General features: G+C 33.5%; 3 protein-coding genes across 3 annotated transcripts; 1 reads left to right on the top strand and 2 right to left on the bottom strand.

Annotated features, from left to right (window-relative positions):
* Nucleotides 1-774: 774 nt before the first annotated feature.
* On the bottom strand, nucleotides 775-7,772 carry LOC145614818 (Golgi SNAP receptor complex member 1-2-like). Its single transcript, XM_081669881.1, has 6 exons — nucleotides 7,429-7,772; nucleotides 4,836-5,032; nucleotides 4,023-4,112; nucleotides 3,876-3,947; nucleotides 1,120-1,249; nucleotides 775-996 (listed from the first exon to the last, which is right to left on the bottom strand). The coding sequence occupies exons 1-6, from the start codon at nucleotides 7,556-7,558 to the stop codon at nucleotides 899-901; spliced, it is 717 nt and encodes a 238-aa protein (XP_081526007.1). The 5' UTR covers nucleotides 7,559-7,772; the 3' UTR covers nucleotides 775-898.
* Nucleotides 7,773-15,613: 7,841 nt separating this feature from the next.
* LOC145613420 (chalcone synthase-like) lies at nucleotides 15,614-17,221 on the bottom strand. The gene is made up of 2 exons (XM_081668520.1): nucleotides 16,954-17,221; nucleotides 15,614-16,809 (listed from the first exon to the last, which is right to left on the bottom strand). The coding sequence occupies exons 1-2, from the start codon at nucleotides 17,138-17,140 to the stop codon at nucleotides 15,812-15,814; spliced, it is 1,185 nt and encodes a 394-aa protein (XP_081524646.1). The 5' UTR covers nucleotides 17,141-17,221; the 3' UTR covers nucleotides 15,614-15,811.
* A 3,764-nt stretch (nucleotides 17,222-20,985) lies between these two features.
* On the top strand, nucleotides 20,986-24,159 carry LOC145615224 (plasmodesmata-located protein 8-like). The gene is made up of 2 exons (XM_081670291.1): nucleotides 20,986-21,750; nucleotides 23,948-24,159. The coding sequence occupies exons 1-2, from the start codon at nucleotides 21,012-21,014 to the stop codon at nucleotides 24,067-24,069; spliced, it is 861 nt and encodes a 286-aa protein (XP_081526417.1). The 5' UTR covers nucleotides 20,986-21,011; the 3' UTR covers nucleotides 24,070-24,159.
* The last annotated feature ends 258 nt before the right edge of the window (nucleotides 24,160-24,417 follow it).

Below are 24,417 nucleotides of genomic sequence, written 5' to 3'. Positions count from 1 at the left end.
GTATGGTAACAACCCAATATATAGTCACCCGGCCTATCTCGTCTGACCATGACTAGTTTTTTTCCATATTAAAAACATCGCCCACCTGACTTTTTGTCCTTTATATCAACTAATATTGGTAAGAAAAATGAACTAATCATTAACTATATGCTTTATATATTAGTCATATCAGATGTTAACATTCCTAGATTATTATTCATATTAAAGTTTTATTGAAAGAGATTGTTCCCAAATTCCAACCACTTGCACCTCAATCCATTTTATATTTCGTTATTCTACCAAATTTTCATTGTTGTCATTTTATACGCATGATCAATCTTTGTTGATTAATAAATATACCAAAATAACATAAATGTTTTAAACGAACCAACCAAAAACAACTAATTATGAAATGGGCTCATTGCTGGGAAATTGTGATGGATATTTTTATTTTTTGTGGTAGTAATTAGCTGTTGGAATCATCGATTTTATTATCATGAGCATGTTTAGAATGCTGCAGATGTTCTGTTAGTCTTCAAAATTGTTATTTTATTGTGTTGAGGTATGGTGTACCGATTTCTATATACATCCAGGTGCATAATAGCATGGAGTATAAGGAGATTGGAGAGATCATGCCTACAGATAAAGGACATTACTGTCCAAAATTCTTTGCACACGTTTTTCGATGAACCCCCAAAATATAAGACAGTTAGGGGCAAATAATAGGGAGAAAGCAAGGAAAAATCCTCTTCTTGATTTCTTCTGTTGGATTGGGTAATGCTGCTCATATATTTCAACTGTAAGAGTTCATTGACCTGTATTCCAGCAAGTTACAGAAGCAAAAACAAAAGATCTGCAGATAATAATTGACAATAGCAAATGTATTTTTCTTTCCTTCCTATTTTCAGAAATGTTACTGTCATTTTGAGAGCCAATAAATAATAAGGAACAAAGTACAAGCAGCGATGACAGCAGAGAGAATGAGTGTATCTCTGGAGCGCTTCCTTCTAATTGAACCTGCAGAATCATATCAAAGATTAGCCCCTGATTTCATTCATTTTTCTTTTTTCTGAGATATTTCAAGTAAATTGAGATTTTGCTCTGAGCAAACAAGAGCAGGAAAGTAAATTGTATCTGTACCAAGTAGACCACGAATGACAGGAAATTTCTCGCTTAAAACCTTCACTTTTCCTCCAACATCTCCAAACAATGCCCTCTGAGAGCCTAAAACTGACCTTGTTGCCTGAGCTTGATTTATTACCTCATCTATCTGCAGTGCATAAACAGGCAGTAGTTTAAAAAAATAAAAAATTAAAAAAATAAGGGAGCATAGTGGACCATCCCTATCTCTATCGAAAGTGAAAGGAAATTATTTAGCTCCAAGTAGGCCGCTTGCTCCCTCGTTCCAAAGACTCAATTAATGAAAATTATGGATTTAACATATTATAGAGCAATGACAGTTTGAATAGATTGAGATGATGGGGACTATGAACTTTGTGACGAGGGCAAGAAACAGCTAATGCACTTCATGGACAGATAACAGAGTACGCTTATTTATCAAATTGATAGAGGGCAGGGATTATAAGCATTGTCATGAATTGCAAAAATGAGAAATGAAGGACCAAACTTCTAATTCAAGGCAAGAACGAAAAAGATACATAATAATAATAATTAAATTAAAAAAATAAATAAATAAATTAAAAAATTAAAAAATTAAAAAATTAAAAAAAAAAAAAAAAAACATATTAGAAAAAAGAAAAGTTAGACTTGGCGCTCCATCAGAGTATTCTGTATGACAAAAAATTAATACTTTGTTCCATATTAAAAAGGGAAGGAAAAGAAGGGGAAGGGAGGGGAGGGGAGGGGAAGGGAGGGGAGGGGAGGGGAAGGGAAGGGGAGGAGAGGGAAGAAAGATGAGTTTTCCTTCCAAATCTCTCCATTGATGGAGAGATGAATTTCTTACAATTTAATCCCTCCATTTCTCTCCCCTCCAATTCCCTTCCTTTCTCAATTGTTATCCAAATAAAAGATAACCAATCCCTTCATTTTCCTTCCCTTCCCTCCATTTCCTCCAATCCAAACACACCGTAAAAGTTAGATCCATATTCTGGCTAAATGTAGCTTTATAAATACTTTGTTCCCAATGATTAAGTTAATTTGTCCCCAAATATGTCTGATTAGTTGCTGATAATTGACTAGATTCTGTCACAAGGAATTCAGCATAAAAATTGAACACTCAACCATATATAATTACTAGAGACGGAAAAATGATTAGGATTCCCAAAACTATCAACTTCCTAAGCAATGCAAAATTCATCATACAACCTTCAACCCCTATGTCATTAAAATCGCACACTCCCAATAGTCTCACCCTGTATCAGTAACTTGGCTTTCATCATGGCAAGTAATGGAACTAAATCTAAATCAGGATTTCTTCTCACAATATGATCAGAGGTTTACAGTCAGTCCATGAATAAGCGAGCAAATCTGAAATTTCCTGGGACACTGAATATGTAGGTTCAAAAACTCAAATTGAATGATATATAATGTATCTTCCTACTCATCACGAAAATCCAAAAGGATATAAAAATGACAATTGCTTGAATATGTAAGATAACAGTACTCTCCAACCTCTTCTAATTGCCAGGGCCCCAATTATCTTGCCTCATAGGGGTACATGTACATCTAGCAAATGCCTATAATCCAATAAGTTGAGAGATGGCAGTTTGCAGTTTCTATCAATGACTACATAAGTTCATTCCCTCCTTATTCAGACCTCACAACTTCACTGTTTACTTGATCCAGAATGCCAAATCCTATCCAAATCGTAGCAATAATCTCGCAAGTTGCAGCCTCAATGTATTACATAATGAACACAAATGATATGGAGTTTCCAATGTGCCCACAAATTTTAGGCATGACTCCAAGTTACAAAAATACTTTTTCAAGTCAACAATGACCAATTGATAACTAAACAGCCCACCAAGAAAGTAGACAGATCCTGCATTTAACCTGCCATCTTTTATCATTAATTACCTTGTGCTGGGGCAGTATTTTTTGTTATAAAATGTGCAAAAAATTCATGATTCAATATCTCTTAGATTTGTAAATCAATGACCTTCCGACCTCTTTTCCATCTGCCTCCCACTTGCTTAACATTCTTCGAGTCATAGCTTCTTAACCTTCTTTTGCTCAACAATCAATATTTTGTAAATTGATTAAAATACTCATTGAGATGAATCAAACAAGACCCCATATCTTCTTATATATTGAGAGAAAATTTGAAGATTCTCTCAAATTATGAATAGTTGCGAGATTCTAATATGAAACATCAAAAAGAAACAGAGGGAGTATTTGGGAAGAGACTTTGAAATTTTGAAGAGACTGCAAGAAATCATAAATGCAAAAGGCTTTTAGAGCTTACATTGAGCCTTTTTTACATACAAAAGGCTCATTCAATCAATCCATCGAAGCCTTAATCCTATAAGTGGGGTCGGCTTTTGGTTCATGTAGCCGACCCCACTTATGGGATTAAGGCTTCGATTGATTGATTAAATGAGCCTTTTTAACATATAATTAAGTTCAGACTCTGACAAGTTGATCATTTCCAAATAATCTCATAAATTACAAATTAATAAGACAGGTAAACAGTATTAGTTAAGACATAAAAGCAGGCCAAAAAAAGTCAAGACTTTACTTATTAAACAACAACAGCAACAACAACAAAAAAGAATTTGTTCTAACTGCTAAGATTTTCAAAGATAATCAGGGGCAGAGTATGAATAGTGGCTATTAGTACTGGCTAATCTACCACACTGCATTTTATACTTTCTGCAGTAACTGTTTTATATATATTGAAAAACAAATGACCATATACTCAAAATTGAGAGGCTTACATGAGATATACTTCCATGAATTGCACCTCTTTCTCGCAGCAACTGCGCATTAGGAGCCATAGTCCCTGATGCCTGCATGAAGGTAAACATGAGAAATACAATCAATGATGCAAAACTAAGTCATGAACTATTATCAAGATTGCTCACCTTGTACTCACTAATATCATCTCTCACTGAACTAAGAAGCTCTGCATGTTCCTTCATTGAACTTATATTTCCTTTGATACGCTTGAACTCCTATAAGCATGGAAAAAAAAATAATCAATGAATGACGCCTATGATAGCTCATAGAACAAGGAACCATAGTACAAGCCTCACCACATAATATTTTTAAATAAAATAACAAATAAAATGCTGGCGTTGTTTGCATGAATAAAAAGAGCCATTACATGAAGTAGAATTAACAAATAAGATTTCAGAATAAAAGATAAATGTCCCTTGTTGCCCTATGGCTGACCAGTGAGCACATTTATAAAAAATAATAATACCGCGCAATGCAAGAAACTTATGATATGCTTGGAAAGCAAAGGTGAATATACAAGGAAAATGAATACATCAATCTACATCCCCTTCCTTTCTCTTCAAATCATCTTATCCAAACACACAAGGGCTACAGGTGTACTATGTATTAACAAATCAGGTGGAAGCCAACTCTAAGGAACATCTATTTCAGTTTGTTTTCTTCAATGCAAACATGGATGCAATTTCAGAATTTGATACTTAAGCCATGCCCTGTGCGGATCCACGTGAAACTAAGAAACCTTACCAGCTCAATGTTAACAAAAGCATTCCATATCAATAAACGATATTGCCTTCGTATTAGACAACCAGCCAAAAAATAATTCACTCGTAACAAAAAATAATTGCCCTTACTTTCCCAAAGGAAATGACGACGTCACCCCTAAATAAACAAGTTTTGTTTCTCATGTTGATAAACTTGAATTAGCTCATAATTAATACCTGGGTAAACTCATGAAGTATGTCTCGGTGTCTTGCCAGTTTTTGAGTTACCGACGTCGTGGGAGCAGCTGATGCAGCACATCTGCCCATTGAATCATTTATGTCTACTAGCTTTTCAAGTAAAGACTGGATTTCCATTTCCATAGATTTCCATGACCTGCTGGAGCTCACTGTTGGTGATCCAGTATCCGCATAACCTAATGCCATGACACTATGCTCAGAAAACAGAGGGAACCACCACGAATTCTACATTAGAGTTGAATTAAGAACACAAACAGCATACACCTGTGACCTGTGTACACTCAATCCAGATTCCTGAATCCTAACATGGTACATCATGAGGATAGAAGTAGAAATTTAAATCCCTTCTCCCACCCCCTCCATAAATAAAGTATAAATAAGCCATAGGTCCTCCTGTAATAGGGTAAATCTTTCACATATAGCTTTTCTGAATTCTGACTTTCAGGGGTAAGGTCTTCAACAAGTTTGATACAGAATGTTTGTCTGCTGAAACCCTAAATATATCCCTCTTTACCCTACTCCAACAATCTCCCCACAGTAACGTAAGCCCTTCATCTAGTTTGGCAATTTATACTGAAACAATATATCTGAACATGCTAACGTAGCACCATATACAACAAGGTGAAAGTTACACGCACATAGAGATATACAGTGTGTACACAAGACAGAGAGAGATGGAGATAGGGTTAGGGTGGGGGTGGGGGGGGGGTAAACTTTGCAGCTCTAGCAACATCTACTAACTTCGTTCATTTCAAATCCAAGATCAATTTATGGCAAAGGAACTTACAGATATTGCAGTACACTAGCCTTTCAAAGTTTTGAAATTTGAACAGATAGCAATCATAAAATTTTGCAAGGTTCATGGTGCAAAAACTGATGCACGCTTTCACTTTACATATTCCTCTTTTGAGTCAAGAAAAAAAACATAGTGAGCAAAAAACTGGGGCTACAGGAAGTGATCGAAAGCCCAAAAGAGGATATAGAAATCAAAATTGAGAAAGCTTTATATAAGGGGGCTATCAATCAATCAAAGCCTTAATCCCATAAATGGGGCTAAAGAGAGAAAAAAAGAAAAAAAAATCATGCAAGTAAAAACACAATAAAGTTTGAAAAAACCTTAACAAAGGAAATAATATGGTTTGCAAAACACAATTAGTTTAGGAACCCAAAATATAACAAAATAGTAAATATATTTTTTAAAGTCGTGACATATCCTTAGCTCAGATTTTCTCCCTCCACTCCGCCCTATCCAACGCCATATTTTTCTCAATAGTCAATCCCAAAGGACTCATATCACTCTTAACCACCCACCAAGTTTTCTTAGGCCTTCCTCGACCCCTCACAATCCCATCAAATCGAAAAGGTTTGTAGGGATTAAGCCCACTAGAGAGTTCCAAAGAGGAGTATTTTGAATAAAAGCATGCCTCCTGGAGCTGATAGGCACTAAATCTGCTTGAGTAAATAATCCATCATGCAAGTTTTGCAATTATTGGTGTTTTATTTTTATTTTTTATTTTTTATTTTTTTTTTTTTGGGGGGGGGGGGGGGGGGGGGGGGAGCAGCACAAGAATACTGATGCAGTCATGCAGTATAAGTGGGGGAAAAGCTACACAAAAGACAGTTAAATTATTGAGTTTCTAAATGAAGAGACTAGACAGAAATACTTGTAAGATGGACTTTGGTTAGTAATTAAACAATCCTTTCATCCATTGCACTTTTTAGCACTTCAAATTGAAAAATATTCCTAATTGATGTCATCATTCCACCAAATCATATACCCCATGTCATGCAATTAAAGTCTAGTAGTGAACAGAAATAAATCTCCATTCCAACAATAGAAAATGTCACATCCAATCCTCTCGACATTTCCAACACTTTCAGTATTGTAAGAGCATTCTATCATCCATACTTTACTACATCCTAGTCCACACTTCAAACAACATTAAATATCTTTGTTAGTAGTACTTCTTAACTCCTACTCATATTACATCAGTCATTCAACAACAAGATCACCTTACCCACAATCTTTACACCTTATTCTTATCCCAATGCCATCAGCACCTTCACGGATACCAACCGCCTTGTACGGCGCCAAAATCAAGACACAAACCACAGATTTCAATAGTTCATCAGTACTGAAGCAAGCTAAACACCTATAACATCACACCCACATTGTTCTTTCCCCAATGCAGAGTGATCCATTCACTTATAAACTTCCCACTTACCTTAAGTCACCATCTACGGAGTAATAAAAACCAGTCAGTGTTGTTTTCTTCTGATCAAAATTCACTGCCCACAAAACTAATTAACCAAAGTGGTAACTTAATGATCTCTATATACACCCAATTGCTCAAATTATAAACAAACAAACAACACCAATTTATACAAAAACAAATTAACTACTCAAAAAATCATGAGCATAATAAAATACAATAATTAACATCTGAAATGAAATTTAGGATCCATAAATTCAACACAATGTAGAACCATTAGAACCCAATTCACATTAATCAAATCAAAGTGTTAATAACAACAAAAACCCAGAAAAATTAGATTAAAAGAATAAGATTACCTTGGGTAAAACGAGCACCAAGCTTAGCATAAGAAGAAAGCTTAACATCAAGATCACCTTCAATCTTCCGGGCTTCTTTTCGAAGCTCTTCCCACCCAGATTCCTGTAATTCCATACTCAGATCCGACATCCTAACCACCTGACCCGATTACCACAACCCACCCGACTAAATTTGGGAATTTTGGAATAATTTGATTGCAGTGACTCAGTGAATGAGTTAATGTTGTTGGGTATTTCTTAATTGTTGCTAATGGAGGTTTTTCAGTGGGGTTTTTTTTTTTATTATCAAAAAGAAAATGAATTTTCCAATTTAAGAGTGTGATCTACTGATCTATGATCAACCTGGGAAAAATGGAGGAGAGAGAAAAACAGGATCTGAATTCTGAATTCTGAGTTTACTCTTGAGTGTTGTTTGAAATTGGGCTGTTAGCCTGTTAGACCTTTGGGCCTCATGCTTCTCTTTGGTAGGAGAGACAAGTATTCTAGAGTAGGGGGTATGCAAGTATTGGGCAAATGTGTTGGTAGTTTTAAAACTAGAGTGTTGAAAGAAAAATAATATTGGTAGAAGATTGGAGGGTTGTGGTTAAATGACTCTGCAATTATATAAAAGATATGTTTTTATCATTTTTTTTTCATCTATATCTCTGTTTCTTAAAGTAATAATTACGACACATAAAGTAAGGCAATTGCAGAGAGTTTGATTTGGTATATGCGTGTAAGAAGGTAGGTTGTGAGAGAAATGATGTACAAAAAAAAAGTAAGTGTAGAAATATGTGTGAATGAAGTAATAAGATATTAAGAGTAGAGGTGTCATTTCGGATAACCGGATGGAGTTTGGGTCAGGTCTGTTCGGGTCGGGTCTACTCGGGTCGGATATGTTCAGATTAAAATTATCCTTTTCACTTGGATCGGGTCGGACCGGGTCAAATTCGGGTCGGGTCAAATTCGGTTCATGGTCTATCGAGTCCGGGTCGGATATGGGTCGGGTCAACTCCAGATCGGTTCACTTTCGGTTCGGATAAATTTAGATCGGGTTTAAAACGGGTTTAATCGGATAACTTCGGGTCGGGTTGATTTCGGTTCGGATGATTTCGGTTCGGTCAAGTTCGGTTTGATTAAGATAAGGTTGATCCGTTGATTCATTAAATGATCAGTTTCGATTCAATTCATTTTTGTGTTTGGCTGGATTTTTGTCGAGCTGACCAAATTCATATATAAATAAGTTTATTTTTAATCTAGAGATATTATTGAGTTTTTACCTTATTATTGGTTCAATATGATTATTAATTACAAAGCACGAAGTTTTAGTTTTCTCATTTGATCAAGTTATGTATAATTTTTATCTTAAAGGAAAATTGAGATTGAATAATTATCGATAACTTATCATACCTATATAAGTGAGACCGAGCTAGTGACATATTGATCTGACAACTTATAGTTACATATGATGATATATATAAAAAAGAATATCAATTTTTTAAGGTTATTACAAGGTTACAACTCTTCATCAATTGTACAATTTTACGAGGTTATGAGTTCTGTACTATTAGTTTAGTTTATTACTAATTCAATTTGTATAAGAGTTGTTAGAATTACTTTATTACTAATTCAATTTTTATATTAAAAACTTGACATTATACATATTGATAGTTAATTGTTACTATGTACATTCTTTTTATTTGAGCATAATTTATTGCATATGTATGTAGTGTGTATATAACCGTACGATGTATAACGCCTATAATTCTAGGATAATGCGAGGAAGTAGTAATGAAGGAATGTATAATGATTAACATATTCTAAAAACACATAGTAGAGAGAGAAAAAAGGAGAGAGATAGGAAGAGAGAGCTCTTTATGTGGACCCCATCTATTTTTTGGTCAGATTGTCTCACGTGATGGGTTTATAGTAAACTTAAGACTCCAGACTATTTCTTTGTAGTAAAAAAGTTAACTTATTAATAATTAGTAAATATATAGTATAAGAACTTGAATAAAAAGGTCAATAATCAATTATGGTCGGGTTAAATTCGGATCGGGTAAAAATCAAATCGAGTTAAAATCGGGTCGGGTTAATATCAGTACGGGTCAAAACAGATCGGATCTGATCGGTTATTTTTCGGGTCAATTTCGGATCGGGTTGAGCTCAGGTCGGGTCAAATCGGTTCGGTTTGAGTACAGGTCGGGTCAAATCGGATTCGGGTTGAGTTCAGGTCGGATCAAATCGGTGCCGGATTAAGTTCTGATCGGATCAAGTTCGGATTCGGGTTGAGTTCAGTTCGATTACAGATCGGGTTTGGGTCTTGAATTTCTCGGATCAAATCGGATCGGTTACAGTTCGAAACGGATAATTTTTTTCGGGTCGGTTCGGGTTTGACACCTCTAATTAAGAGTGCATAGAGCCACAGAGTGGTGTAAATATTATGTGGAAAAAAGATAGTAAAAGAGGTTCAAGAAAAATGTAATAGAGTGGACTGTAACTTTTTGAAATAAACAAAACATAAAAAGTTTTGAGAACTTATAGAAACGAAGTCATATATGTTTATTGTGATATTCATCCTACTCTATATCTCATGACGACGACAACAATAACAACAACAACAATTGTAATGCATTATTAGGGCATGTTCTGATTTATTTAATTGAACTGAACTGAACATTTTGTGAGAGGAGGAAATTAGGAACTGACTGAACTGAAATAAGCTGAAGAGAACATCCTCTTAGTTATAAAAGTGTTCTATTGTGAAACAGTGAAAGTCAAATATATAGAGAATTGTGAAAGCGAAAACACTAACAGCATACAAGATTTGGAAATTTATAGAACATGAACTGTCACTAATAATCAATCAATTATTAACAACTCTCAAAACATCTCTTTTTTTTTTTGACACAAACAAGGGAAAGCCTTTATTCAATCTCAAACACATCCCTTGAATTACAACTCTAACAAAAGAAAGTAAGGGGTTGTATATTAGCAAATTAAGCTAATCTATTGACTTGGTAATGAAATCTAAGACAATAAAGAGCAATGACTTTTATAATTTATAATTTTCTTACCCTATTGTCAACTTTGTTGAATGTGCTTCTCATTATGCAGAATCCTCTAATTCAAATAAGGTTGATCAATGTATAGTTCTAATTTCTCATGGCTGTTTTTATTATTTAACAATTAAAGTTATTATTTGTTGTCTACTATAAATATGGAGTGACATTTAGTCACCTCTTATTACAATATTGATTTGTGATTAGAGTTTAATTTCAATACTTGCTACTTCAATTGGTAGGGAGAAAATAAACAACTGCAAGTTGGTTGCAGTTAATTTCACGTTTGCTTAAAATTTGTACATTTGTCATATATTTCTTTCAAATTTAAAAATCAAGCATGTCATACTCCACATTTTCTAGCTAAGAATCTTCGAGGGATTATGTCCGTACGAATTTGGAGAATATTAAACAAATAATTGTAAACATACATTTATAAAATTTTGAAGGGACTTAAGAATATGCTATAATTGTAAGTACAATTAACCAAGTACGGCACGTACGTGTGTGAGTGTGACAACATCACAAGTGGATAAAACAAATATATATTAATCCATGTGGTTTGACAAAGTAAAGCATTCGTAAATTAATCATACTCCAATTTTCTTAATTTTTTTTTTATTTATTTATGGTGTAATTGATAAACTTTTGATTGTTAATACAATTCCAGAAAGTTCACCTTCTTTTTATTATGTTTTATATATGCAAATTCTGTTTAATTGTCATAATTCTTAATTATTCCACACTTTTTGTAATTATTGATTACCATTGATGATCAAAAGTTTCACAATTTACCAAAGTGGGAAAAAAAAATTGGTGGTTACTAGAGGGTTTTTTTTTTTTTTTTTTTTTCAACCTCTTAAGGGCCTGTTCACATTTACTGAGCTGAGCTGAACTGAACTGATTGGAACTGAACTGAACTGAATTGAGCTGAAATGAATATTTTATGAGAGAGGGAAATTAAGAGCTGAACTGATTGGAGCTGAACTAAACTGAACTGATTGGAGCTGAACTTAACTGAACTGAACTGAAATTAAGTAAATGTGAACAAGCCCTTAGTCTCAACTCATTTTTCTCACTTTATATAATTTTCACTAGCAAACCCACTAAGCTTTTGTAACCATCTCTAGAAACAAGAGTTTACAGTGACTAGGTTGAACTTTTGAGATCTAAGATAGTGCCTTTTATAGACTATATCGTAGTATAAAATTGTGTAAAAAAAAGTTAGGAAATTTTGTCAAAAACCACCCACTGAAAATACTTTTTAGTGAAAAAAACACCCATAATAAAAAAAATGTTGTAAAAAATCACCAAAACTTAAAAAATGTTGTAAAAAAACACCCACGAAATAAGTTGTTGACCGCCCTCTCTCGGCGTTGACCACGTTCCCCACCCCCTCGAAAACCCATAGAATTCACCAAAAGTTCGGCCACCCCTCCCCACTCGAAACCCCGCAACCCTTAAAATTCACTCCCCCTCCACCTCGAAAACCACCCAGACCACATTTTTCGGCGGTGGTATGGGGATTTTCATTGTTTTCGAGTGAATTTTAGGGGTTTTCGAGGGGAGGGAGAGGGGGGGAGGGGGGGGGGACTTTTCCGTTGAATTCTACGGGTTTTTGAGGGGGTGGCGGGGAAGGTAGTCAACACCGGCAAATATGGTCAACGACCTAAATCTGTCAGTGGGTGGCTTTTAACAACATTTTTTTTTTAGTTTGGGTGGTGTTTTACAACATTTTTTTATTTTTTTTATTTTTTATTGTGGGTGGTTTTTCAATTCACTAAAAAGTGTTTTTAGTGGGTGATTTTTGACAAAATATTCAAAAAATTATATTTAGAAACACACTTGGAAACAAATTTAAGAAACACATTGTACTAAATGAAATTCTTATATGATCAAACTTTTACAAACTTCAATCACAAAGATATGTACGTATTACAAGAAAAATTAAACACGAACTTGGTGCATATTGTACAACAATTGAAAGTTGGTTAAAAAGAGCTTTCGATATGCTTTATTGACATACTATTATGTTTGGAGCTTTGTGCAACTACAAGATAATAAAAATATATTCATGCAAATGGGCTATCTTTAATTTAATTACAATTACAGATAAGAGCATCGAATTGGAGACGATAAATAAAGTGTAACGATCTTAACTTGATAAGCATTAAAGCTTATAAAACCATTATCTAATGATAATTGCTAGCTACTTTACGAATAATTTTTTTGATAAGCCAAATCTCCATGATTTAAAAAATTGATACTCGTATGTCACTTGCATTCTAATTTTCAATTGTGTACCTTTGTCCTTAATTGAGCAGGTGAACTTTGAAATTAATGTTTAATTAGTTAATTAGCGTAATTGACGTTGGAATTATTAGCATCCAGCAAATGCTTCGTCATGTAATATACATCTAGAGGATTGATAGGTTAGTTCCTCACTTATAACCCATAAGCAAGGCTACGATTATTAACAAACTAATGAGATTTTGGCCTATTAACAAAGATTGAGGTCATCACATATTTAAAGTTCTTGTTTTTTTTTTTTTTTTTTTTTTTTTTTTTTTTTTTTTTCAGTAGTAATGGTACGATCGAAAAAAGATATAAAGAGTAGCAAATTTTTATCATCTGACATGTGACATCTCACTTATATGGCAAGATGCTATTTGACAATTCATACCTTAAAAAAATGTTGTTATCTTGATATTGTCTTATTACATCAAGATTTTAATGTCTAGGAATCAATTTATGAGAATAACCAACTACTTGTTTAATTGTGAAATTGATTTGGACATTGTTGCAAACCATAAGACACATTATATACATAACACATTTAAATGAAACATTGTTATAATTTATTGCAGCTTGCATTGTTAGACGTTAAAAGTAACCCTAAAATAATTAATTGGTATGGTATAAATTACTAGAAGATCGTCTTATACTGTATTATACAAGTACTTTATTTTTATACCACACCCCTCTTGTCATTTATGTATAAATAAATTTCATTTTTATGTATGGGTAAATATCAATGTCATTAAATTAAAGTCCATCTCCTTAGGATATTATTCGCACTTATTTCCTTCAGTTTTCTTTGACTTGAACAAGTCAATTAAATTATTATTTAGATTGAATCCCTGGATCATCACGCATTATCCCATCAAAACATTAAAGTGTTTGTTGATCGCAAAGTACTATATACATAGTTTTGAAAGATGATTATTGCATTTAGTGCTCAACATTCATACAAAAAATTGAATTAATGAATTCATTAAGAAAATTCAAAAAAATTAAGAAGTCAACTGCTAAGACTATTCAATCATAAAAAATAAGTACAATATAGTATATATTGTCAGTATTTTAAGCAATTTAAGAAATGGTCAATTTTATAATTCTATTAGACAACTACTGTGAATTTTCCCACGTACACATACATTGGTAGTTTCTTACATAAACCCCCATACTACCATTTCCTCCTTTTCGTCTAGCTCTTCATTCACCACCATGCTCATTTTCCTCCTCTTCTCATCCTTAATCAATCACATCTAATCACCAACATGAACGTCTCGTACCTCGCCCTCAGACGCCCATCACCGCCTCGACAAAGAGGCTTCAGAATCCGGCTCAAAAAGCGGGTCACACGACTATTTCACAAGGTCACGGGCCGGGTTTCACGGGCTTTCAGCCGGTACTGTTGCAAACTAAGAAGAACATTTCCAAAATTCGGGCCGGGTTCGGGTTATGTCCGGGTCAAGGAGGAAAACCGGGCAAGGAGGGCACCCAAGGGTCACTTTACGGTGTACGTAGGAGGGGCGGCAGAGGCAAAGCGGGTGGTGGTGCCAGTGATTTACATAAACCACCCGTTATTTAAAAGGTTATTGGAGGAGGCACAAGAGAAGTACGGGTTTGATCATCCGGGTGGGATCACAATACCCTGCCCCGTATCTGAGTTCGAGACGATTAAGTCCAGGATTGCAGCGGGGCGGGCTCGGAACGGGCCCTTGCCTTGGCTTGGTAGTTCCCATTGCTAACTAAATAATGGTTCATTATTTAGAGTTTTGTTTTTTATTTTTGTTTTGTTGATATTATATGTTGATTAATACCATTTATGTAAAAATGCTAGGTTAGCTACATATATGTGGAAGTCTATTAATGTGGTATGATTTTGGAAATTTGTAATTAATTCGAGGATTGAAGATAAAAGTGCTACGAATAGGAGTAACGATAAATATTGTAATACGATACATACACAAGGATTGAGATAACAAAAGTTTATGTTGGGAGATATGATTTTAATTGTTACCCGTTATCAATAGACCAACTATTACTTGTATACTTGTATGACATTTTTAGTCATATTTTTTATGTTTGCTTAAAATATAAAGGAATAGATGTAAACTTGGACTAAAACCTCTCATATGTCAATCCAAAGCTACCCTAATAGGGATTTGTCCCATAAGTTTATAGTTAAGAGATATGACTTTAATTGTTACCCGTTATCAATAGACCAATTATTACCTGATTAACACTCCCATATACTTTAGTAACGTACTTGTACATCAGTACATACTACATACACAAGTCCATAATGGCACAATAATACAATACCATGCTCTATAAATCAGCATTGAAGAGGGCTTAATGTTTTGGGCCAACTCTGCTGACGAACAGGAATTGTGAAGGCCCAAATATACATATGTAAATTTGGACCTTCTCTTCAAACAACTGAAAACCATTCAAATTTGATTTGGTTGACAGGGTTGCCTGGCCCCTGGGATGACTCATGGTCAACACAAAATTCTATGAGTGACCATCTTCTCTTTTTACATTTTTTGCTTTTAATAACTTTTCTCACTTTGTAATTTTTTAAATGATTTTTACTAGACAAAATTTAAAGATATTAATTATCAAAGTTATACAAAATATAATTTTCACGTTGTATAAACTAAAAAAAAAAATTAAAGTGCAGTACTTTCAATATTGTCAATTAAAAACAAATAGAAAATAGAGTATGCAGTAATATGCAAAATTGCAACATACTATGTAAGTAGCATATTAAATTAACTATGAGTCTATTTATGACCATTTACATATTCTCAATGGTTTATAAATTGATTACAAAGATTACACTATAAATTGTTGAATAAAGGATTTTTATTGATTAGAGTATTGTAAAATTGATACAAGTACGCACGTAACATATTTTTTCTTTTACATGAGTATAGCCTAGTACATCAATGAATTTATTATGAATTGAAAAAAAAAAAGAAAGAAAACATTAGATCATATTTATGAACTTGATATTGTTTGATGAATTATAACATATGATAAGGTTGACCTTAGTTGACTAGGGGCACACTGTGTAGCACAACGGTCTCAACGGTTAAGCCCGGCCCAAACCCGAGCAAGACACCCCAATCCAAGCCTTCTCCAGTGGTAGTCATTTCTCCATTCATTGACCTCTTCCTCATCTCATCCAAGATGAACAAAACACAAGCACTAGACATGTTTCCATACTCACTGAGCACGTGTCGAGTCGAGCTGAGTTTTTCTTCCTTGAGGCCGAGTTTGGCTTCCACTTGGTCTAGGATTGCTGGACCACCAGGGTGAGCCACCCAAAAGATGGAGTTCCAATCATTTATCCCGAGAGGGTTGAATGCTTCTACCAAGGCCTTCTCAATGTTTTTTGAGATAAGTCCGGGGACATCCTTTAGTAAATGGAAGGCTAGCCCGACTTCTCTTAGGTGCCCGTCAATGGCACCCTCAGAGTCTGGGAGTATGGTTTGAGCGGCCCATACAAGCTGAAAGATGGGTCGCTCAATGGACTCTACTGGATCGGCACCTACTATAACAGCACCAGCTCCGTCCCCAAATAGGGCTTGCCCAATCATAGAGTCCAAGTGGGTCTCAGTAGGCCCACGGAAACAAATAACAGTGATCTCAGCACACACCACCAACACACGAGCTCCTCGGTTGTTCTCAGCGATGTCCTTGGCTAGACGGAGGACAGTGCCTCCGGCGTAGCAACCTTGTTGGTAAAGCATGAATCGCTTGACCGAAGGTTTGAGGCCAAGGAGTTTGGTAAGTTGGTAATCAGCACCAGGCATGTCGACACCAGAGGTGGTGCAAAAAATGACGTGGGTGATCTTGGACCGCGGTTGTCCCCATTCTTTGATGGCCTTAACAGCTGCCTCTTTACCGAGTTTTGGCACTTCTGTTGCGAGGATGTCTTGGCGAGTGTTTAGGGATGATGCATTGTAGTCGCACATGTGAGGGTTTTCTTGTAACAACTCCTCTGATACGTGCATGTACCTTTTCTTGATCATGGATCTATCACCTGCAAATATATAGTTACGTACAACTGTTAGCATATTAATTAATCATTGTATTATTATTATGGTATAGAAGAGGATGTTAGATCATGAAAGCTAAGATTATTGAGAATGATTGAAGTATGTACGTAAAAAAAACAAATACTTACACATGCGCTTAAACTTTTGCTTGAGATCAGTCATATGCTCGCTCTTAGTAACACGGAAGTAAAAATCAGGATACTCAGCCTGTAACATTTCATTAGCAGGGTTAGCGGTTCCAATGGCCAGGATGGCAGCTGGACCATCAGCCCTTTGAGAGTTTCGGATTTCTTGAACAGATGGAGTAGTTGCCATTTGTTTGAAAGATTATCTAGTAACAAACAAAAGATTTTTATACACTTTATTATGTTTTATCTTATGTTTGCTTGAAGAGTGATGAAAGCTTGATGAGAAGAAATGTTATAGGGTTGGGGTTTATATAGGGAACCTATCATATAATTATCGCATTAAAATAAAGTGGCTCTAAGAAGAATGCGATATTTTCTTCTATTTTGGCAAAATTTTCTACACTGCTTAAGCAAGTGACTATTTGAAAAGTCTTACGACTTAACATGCATATTTTCAAGCTAAGTGACTAAATATTAGTATGCCACCAACCTTTATAATTGAATGAATGTACTGACCTTGACCAATTTTTAAAAAGCGCACAACAATATTGAATATTATTATACTGTTTAAAACTAAAATATTGAATACTATTGTCAGCCACAAAGAAATTTACAACCCATCCATTTATATTTTAAAGTTTAATTTTAATAATTCTAGTCAAAATTGTAGCAGATAGTATTATTGTTTTTTTAAGCTATAATGAACAGTTTGTAGCATGTGAGGTTGTGCGTTAAATGTTAATGCATGCATCTTCATTGCTAAACCCACACGCACCTTTGAATATATTTTGTTCTATTAGATTTGTTTTTCTCTGTATTTGATATTTTGATTGATCACAACACGAATGTATGGGTTAAGTTGTTAAATATTAAAATAGTATAAAATAGGCGGCCAAAACAACCCATATAAGGAGGAATAGAGTTTTGGTCTATAAACAACGTCTAATTCAAGGATTCCATATATACTAAAATCAATTGCTGATGGTAAGATTAAGGGTCTGTTCTCGTTGACTGAACTGAACTTATTAGAGATGAATTGAACTATACTGAAATGAATATTTTATAAGAGAAGGAAATTAGACGCTGAGCTGAACTTATTAGAGCTGAACTGAACTGAAAATAATCGTATGAGAACAGACCCTAACTCTATCTTTATAAAGACATACAAGTATAAGGGTATGTTCACATTAATTGAACTGAGCTAAATAGAACTAAACTGAAATGATTAGAGCTGAACTAAACTGAAATAATTAGAGCTGAACTGAATTGAACTGAAGTGAATTGAATTGAATAGAGTTGAAATGAATATTTTATGAGAGAAGAAAGTTAGGAACTAAACTAAACTGATTGGAGCTGAATTGAATTGAAATTAAGCTGAAGTGAACAAGCCCTAAGTGTGTAGATATATCAGACCCTTCAAGAGTCAAGACCCCTACAAAAAAAAAAAAAAAAAAAAAAAAAAAAAAAAAAAAAAAAAAAATCATTAAAGACTAATTTGGCATCATTTTTTTGTTTTCAGTTTTATATTAGTTTGAAAACATAAAACCAAAAGTAGGAAATAATAAAAAGGGGTTTTACTTTTCTGTTGTCAGTTTTCAAAATCATCATAATTTTAATTTTAACAAGTTTGACTATTTTTTTTCTTTTTTATTATCTGATATATATATTATGATTTTAAAAAACAAGAAACTACGTACAACAATGTCAAACGAACCCTAAATAGTTTGAAAATTTGATCTTATGATGATATTCTTCCAACAATTGCCGATTCAACAAGATCTCAACCCTTTTGTTAATAGTAAATTGTCTTATTTTCTTTTCATAGATAATAAATTAGGACACAATCTTTTAAAACATGTTCATTATTTCCTCCATGTGTATCTTACCTTAAAATAGATAATAATACTAAATAGATAAAACAAAACGAAAACACAAATTTTCCAAAGATTGGAAGTCTTACAAATTGACCTACCACCAATAATTGTCAAAAAACACACATGCAATGATACAAATATACAATTCATTGATGCACTGGAGTAAATATTTGTTTATATATAGTTATTTACTATTTTGACATACGCTTTGTGAAGAGTACACTGTCTTAACTTTTAGTGTTTGTTTGGTTCAACATGGGAAATTAATTCCCACATGATAATATATACCATGGCGGCCTAGGAAGCTTTTTTCCCTTACTAATTCCATAAAAATTGTGAAAATGTGTTTGGTTGACATCATGGGAATTAGTATAATAACTTCCTATGCATTGTAGGAATTTACTCACCTAGGAGGCTAGGAGGAGCTTGGTGAGTTATTTCCTATACTATGTAAGAATTTACACTTTCCTTGGAAATTTTATTTCCTAGGAAATTACCAAACACAACGTATTTTAGCTATTGCCTAGGAATTTCCATTTCCAAGAAAAATATCTTCCAACCAAACAATCACTTAGCTTCTAAAGTATAAAGAATACGAAGTAGTACTCGTACAAAATATGTATGTATTGACTAGAAAATGGGTAGCGGTCAATATTTTTTTCCCAAGTTAGGTTGAAATGTTGAGTACTTAAACAAGAGGTAGAATTTGAACTTGTAAACTTGTAAAGTACTACGGTATGAAATTTGCCCAAACTTCATCAATACGTACATAATTATTTATTGCGCGGACCTAGCTTGAAATTTGCACTGATTTGACAATAATGGGGTCAGCAACGAAATTGCCATCACCCCAATGAGGTCTCCCCGTATGTACTAATGGACACTTTGTCCCTTAATTAATACTTCCTAGGAAATCTTCCTTAAAAAAAAAATGTACACTTCGATCTAGTATTCTTGTCAAATTAAAGTAAGTGTCACAAATTCTTTTTGAAAATAAAAATTACAAACTTCGAAGATAGTTTCTCAATCATCCATAAGATAAAAGCTAAAATGAGAATTTTTTATTATTATTTATACAACATTGTCTTAAAGATACTAAGGGTTTGTTCTCATTGACTGAACTCGGCTGAAATGAACTGAACTTATTAAAACTGAACTGAATTGAATTGAACTGAACTGAACAGAAATATATATTTTATAACAAAAAGAAATTAGAGCTGAACTAAATGAAAATAATCGTATGAGAACAGACCCTAATATTGTGAATAACATGTCGTTATTGACGTAGCTACCACAAAATGGTTATGTGACTTATGTCAGACCCTACTCCGAAAATCTCCTACTAGAAAATTTGACATATTACAGAGCAGTTGGCTTGATTACAAATGTTGGGTATCTTGTAATGACAAAATGGATATATCTTTTAGGCCCATAAAGTCCAATAGTAATAATCTATGTCCAATATGATGTGTCCCCGGTCCACGTTTTAAAGTTTTTATTTATTTAAATCTTTAAAGATGATATATACTTGTAGTAGATGCTTAATTTAGTCCAAACTCCTCATTGGACAATATAATCCAAATTACCTTATCTATTAAGCCAAACTTTACTTAGTTGACCATTTAAACAATTGTTACAGAAAAATGTTTTACAAAACTTGATATGAGTATATGATAATTTTTTTTTTCAAAATTTTGATTTAAAAAATAATTTCACCACTAATTAACAGTAAGAATATACGAACATTAGCTTATAAAGATCAATACTCGGTATCGTCTACGTAATTTATGTTTTAGTAATTTACTACTGTTCTGATATCCCTGTATCAAAAGTAACCAAGGATCCATGAAAACTTATAGTCTTAGTTGTGTATAACTTGTGTCAATAATTAACCCAATTTGGCAAGTAAAAACAAAATAGTACTACAAATCTTATTAAATCAATAAACCTGTACATTAATTGATCCTAAATTCCTAATTAACTCAATAAACTATTACCAATTGTTTTAAATTTATCACTATAGAATAACAAAAAGGCAACTTAAGCAATCCCACCAAAAAGCTAAGCTAAGGCATCAATTCCCTTCCCACCCTCTTTCAAAAATGCATCTATGAATCATCATAAACATACAACATTCAAAAGTAGAGAATTTCAACAACAAAAAAAAAAAAAAAAAAAAAAAAAATGTTCTTGATCATCAGCCAAACTAACCATTCCACCCTTCTTCTCCTCCTCATTTTCCTACTTTCTTACTTCTCCTATACAAATTCCTATGTCTTCATCTATGCCGGTTGTTCTCAAGAAAAGTTCCAACCCTCGTCGCCTTTCGAATCCACCATCAACTCCTTCCTAACTTCGGTTGTCACCTCCTCGTCACAAACCGGCCTCTACAACACCTTCACACCAGTAGACTCCTCCTCTAGCACCGACTCCACGATTTACGGGCTATACCAATGTAGGGGTGACTTAAGACCTTCAGATTGTACAAGTTGCATCCAAAGTGCAGTCACTCAAATAGGCCTAATATGCCCTTACTCCTATGGAGCTACCCTACAACTTGAGGGGTGTTATGTACGATATGAGAAGTTCAACTTCCTAGGAAAACCCGACAATACGGTCATGTACAAGAGGTGTAGCCGGAGCTCAAGTGATGATGCTGAGTTTTTTCGTAGAAGAGAGGATGTGTTAGCCACCATACAAGGGGCGGTTAACGGGTTTAGGGCTTCGAGTTCGGGTTCGGTACAAGGGTTTGGGCAGTGCTTAGGAGATTTGAACTCGAATGATTGTTCAAGCTGTTTAAATGAGGCTGTTAAAGAGTTGAAGACACTTTGTGGTCAAGCTGCTGCTGCTCATGTTTTTTTGGCTAAGTGTTATGCTGAGTATTGGGAAGCTGGTTACTATGACTTGTCCACTCATAGTTCAGGTAACTTACTCTGATTTGCATTACTTAATTACATTAGATTATTATTGCATATTTTTTTAATTTGCTTAGCTTGGTGTTTGGAATGTTGTTAGTTTTGAAATTTTAATTCTAAGATGGTTTTAATTTAAATCAACTACTCATATTTATTTGTGGCTTATGATTAATTACGTTTATACGGACACATGTTACAATGTATATATTTTTATAGGATTAAATTGAAGGGATAATTAGACTTTTTAGTACACTCATGTGAGTACTTTCACTTTTAGTTTCATTCATTTTGCTACTCATTCATGAAATTGAGTACTAAGTCAACTTTAAACATTTAATTTTAAGGCAAAAATGAGAGTGCTTTTTTAACTTGCAAATTCCTCTGTAAGTAATTATACGTGCATACTTTTTTTTTATTGGGGAATTCAATTGATGTGATAGTTATAAATTACATAGTAATAGCTTTCTTAATTATGTGTTCTTGGCTGCTTATCTAATAAGTTTTCCATTAATTTAAAATTTAATATATATTCGGTTAAAAAATTTTAACAACAAAAACAAGCAAATATTTTCTTTTTTAATATAGGATATTAAAATTACCTTACTAGATTAGTGCCTTTTGAAGTCGAACAAATTTAGGAGAATCAATGTCCATCTAATATTTCTCCGTATGTACGTTTGGACATTTTGTCATGGAATACAATCAATACCCTACAATAGTTTACAAATTCAAACACTTAAATTAACATTACATATAATAATGGACAAATAATTGCATACATCAATTGACAAAGGTCATTAATGTTTCATGCCAATATTTTTTGTATAAAAGTTGGCATTCATGATGTAAAGATTATCTAGGATGGAATATTTCTAGAACCATCTTCCCACTACCTAATAAGTAATACATTTCATAGTGTATAGTGACTATATCTAGTGACCAAGAACAAGCTAGAGATCAAAGATATTCATTTAGTTGAAAAACCGAAAATATAAATGGTCAAAAACTATTCATAATACTTTTTCTATAAAGTAAAAGTATCAAAGCATATTTTGATACTACTTTAATTTATTTCTTTTGAAATTGGTCACCTCGAATTCACTCTCTTGCATTGATAGTGCCCTTTCCTTGGATTATAATTAATCTAATTTGTCTTATCGCCTTCAAATTTTATTCTTAATTGATTATTCCATTAGGTTTTGATCGCAATCCATGTACTTTTTGATTTGGTTATCATTACTTTAGCATGAATGTGGATGATAATAATGATCTTTGTCTAGATTAATTTAAACCATTAGTATGGCACCTTTCAACATTTCTAGCAATAATTGTGGCCAGTCTTTTAAATATGTATGATGCGTGGGTTCTTAAGTTGGCCACACACTCATATTACTTGCCCAAGCAAAAGATTGCAAAACGCTTAGATATACGTCAATAAGGAACCATCACTATTTAGAATAAGTGATATTACTCCTTTTGCATCTAAATAATGAGCCAAAACCCATGTTTTACTAACCTACACGGTTCATCTAAACATAATTTTGCATCAATAATTTTGACCATTAATTATGTTATGTATGAGAGAATATAATCATCTTAATTTGGCCACGCATTTAAATTACTTGTCCAAGCACTAGTGTACAGTACAATAAACCACATTATCAACTATACCAGCAACTCAATAATTCTTATCTCAATGTCCCTAAATAATAAAGTGTCACATTTATGTTAGGTTGTTCCAAAATATATACTTCTACTTCATATTCGGTTCCTTTCAAATAAAAGTGAAACTATACTTATAATGCAAGCTCTTCTTTCCATGCACCAACCACTTGTTTTAGGGGACTAATCTAAAAGGCGACTAAAGGTGTTTATCCACTTTTAACATATAATAGCACCAAAATTGCTACCATCAGACAAGAGAATATTTTTATGTCCTACATTAGAATGTATTGAGCTCTTTATTCTTTTACAATTAGAATAATAATTTTACTTTTTTTTGTGATGATCTTATGATTAAATAATTACTCTACATGATACGTATCATATAATTGATGACATTATCTTGTAAATGTAATATATTATTGTATGTCGCACCTTTAGAGTTTTGTTCATATGAATTTAGGGATCATTTGGTTTGTTTTACAATTAATTTATCAAGACTAAATATAATTTTCTTTCCTTGTTCTTCATATGGGTGTACAGAAGCGTCGCACGATGATGAAGTTGCAAAAACAGTAGCTATTATTGTCGGAATCATTGGAGGAATCGCAATTTTGATCGTTCTTCTTTCCGTTTGTCGGAAATCAGCTCCCGGTGGCAAATGATAAATATTGTTTAGTTTTTTATTTTAATTTGCATTTTGTTGAATTTGGTCTTGATGCAAATTTTCAAATTAAAAGAAGCTAATTGGTTTATCAATTCATTATTTAATTCAATTCTAAATCTCTAATCTTTAAACTATATTAATATCAAAATTAATAGTATGAGGAGTAGCTCTTTATTGTGTAATAATATGATTAACTAAAATTGAGTTGGCAAGAAAAAATCATTATTATATTAAAAACTTGTGCTATTGACATACTAGAGATCATATTTAACATACTCCACTCTTCAGCTGGTATAAAGCTAGATTATATTCCCTTATCTTCTTAAAAGGGAACCAACAGTGATTC

Source organism: Chenopodium album, chromosome 25, assembly GCF_948465745.1.
Source record: "Chenopodium album chromosome 25, dcCheAlbu1.1, whole genome shotgun sequence".
Classification (NCBI taxonomy): Eukaryota; Viridiplantae; Streptophyta; class Magnoliopsida; order Caryophyllales; family Amaranthaceae; genus Chenopodium; species Chenopodium album.
The sequence above is the reverse complement of the archived record's forward strand: the minus strand, read 5'-3'. Positions and strand labels throughout refer to the sequence as shown.

Excerpts from the sequence above, each read along its gene's own strand:
- LOC145614818 (XM_081669881.1), bottom strand. The coding sequence starts at position 7,558 with ATGTCGGATCTGAGTATGGAATTACAGGAATCTGGGTGGGAAGAGCTT. Across the intron at positions 4,113-4,835 it reads TACTTCATGAGTTTACCCAG|GAGTTCAAGCGTATCAAAGG; the intron begins GTATTAATTATG and ends CCATGCTTATAG. Across the intron at positions 1,250-3,875 it reads TTCATGGAAGTATATCTCAT|ATAGATGAGGTAATAAATCA; the intron begins GTAAGCCTCTCA and ends TATGCACTGCAG.
- LOC145613420 (XM_081668520.1), bottom strand. The coding sequence starts at position 17,140 with ATGGCAACTACTCCATCTGTTCAAGAAATCCGAAACTCTCAAAGGGCT. Across the intron at positions 16,810-16,953 it reads GCAAAAGTTTAAGCGCATGT|GTGATAGATCCATGATCAAG; the intron begins GTAAGTATTTGT and ends ATATATTTGCAG.
- LOC145615224 (XM_081670291.1), top strand. The coding sequence starts at position 21,012 with ATGTTCTTGATCATCAGCCAAACTAACCATTCCACCCTTCTTCTCCTC. Across the intron at positions 21,751-23,947 it reads CTTGTCCACTCATAGTTCAG|AAGCGTCGCACGATGATGAA; the intron begins GTAACTTACTCT and ends ATGGGTGTACAG.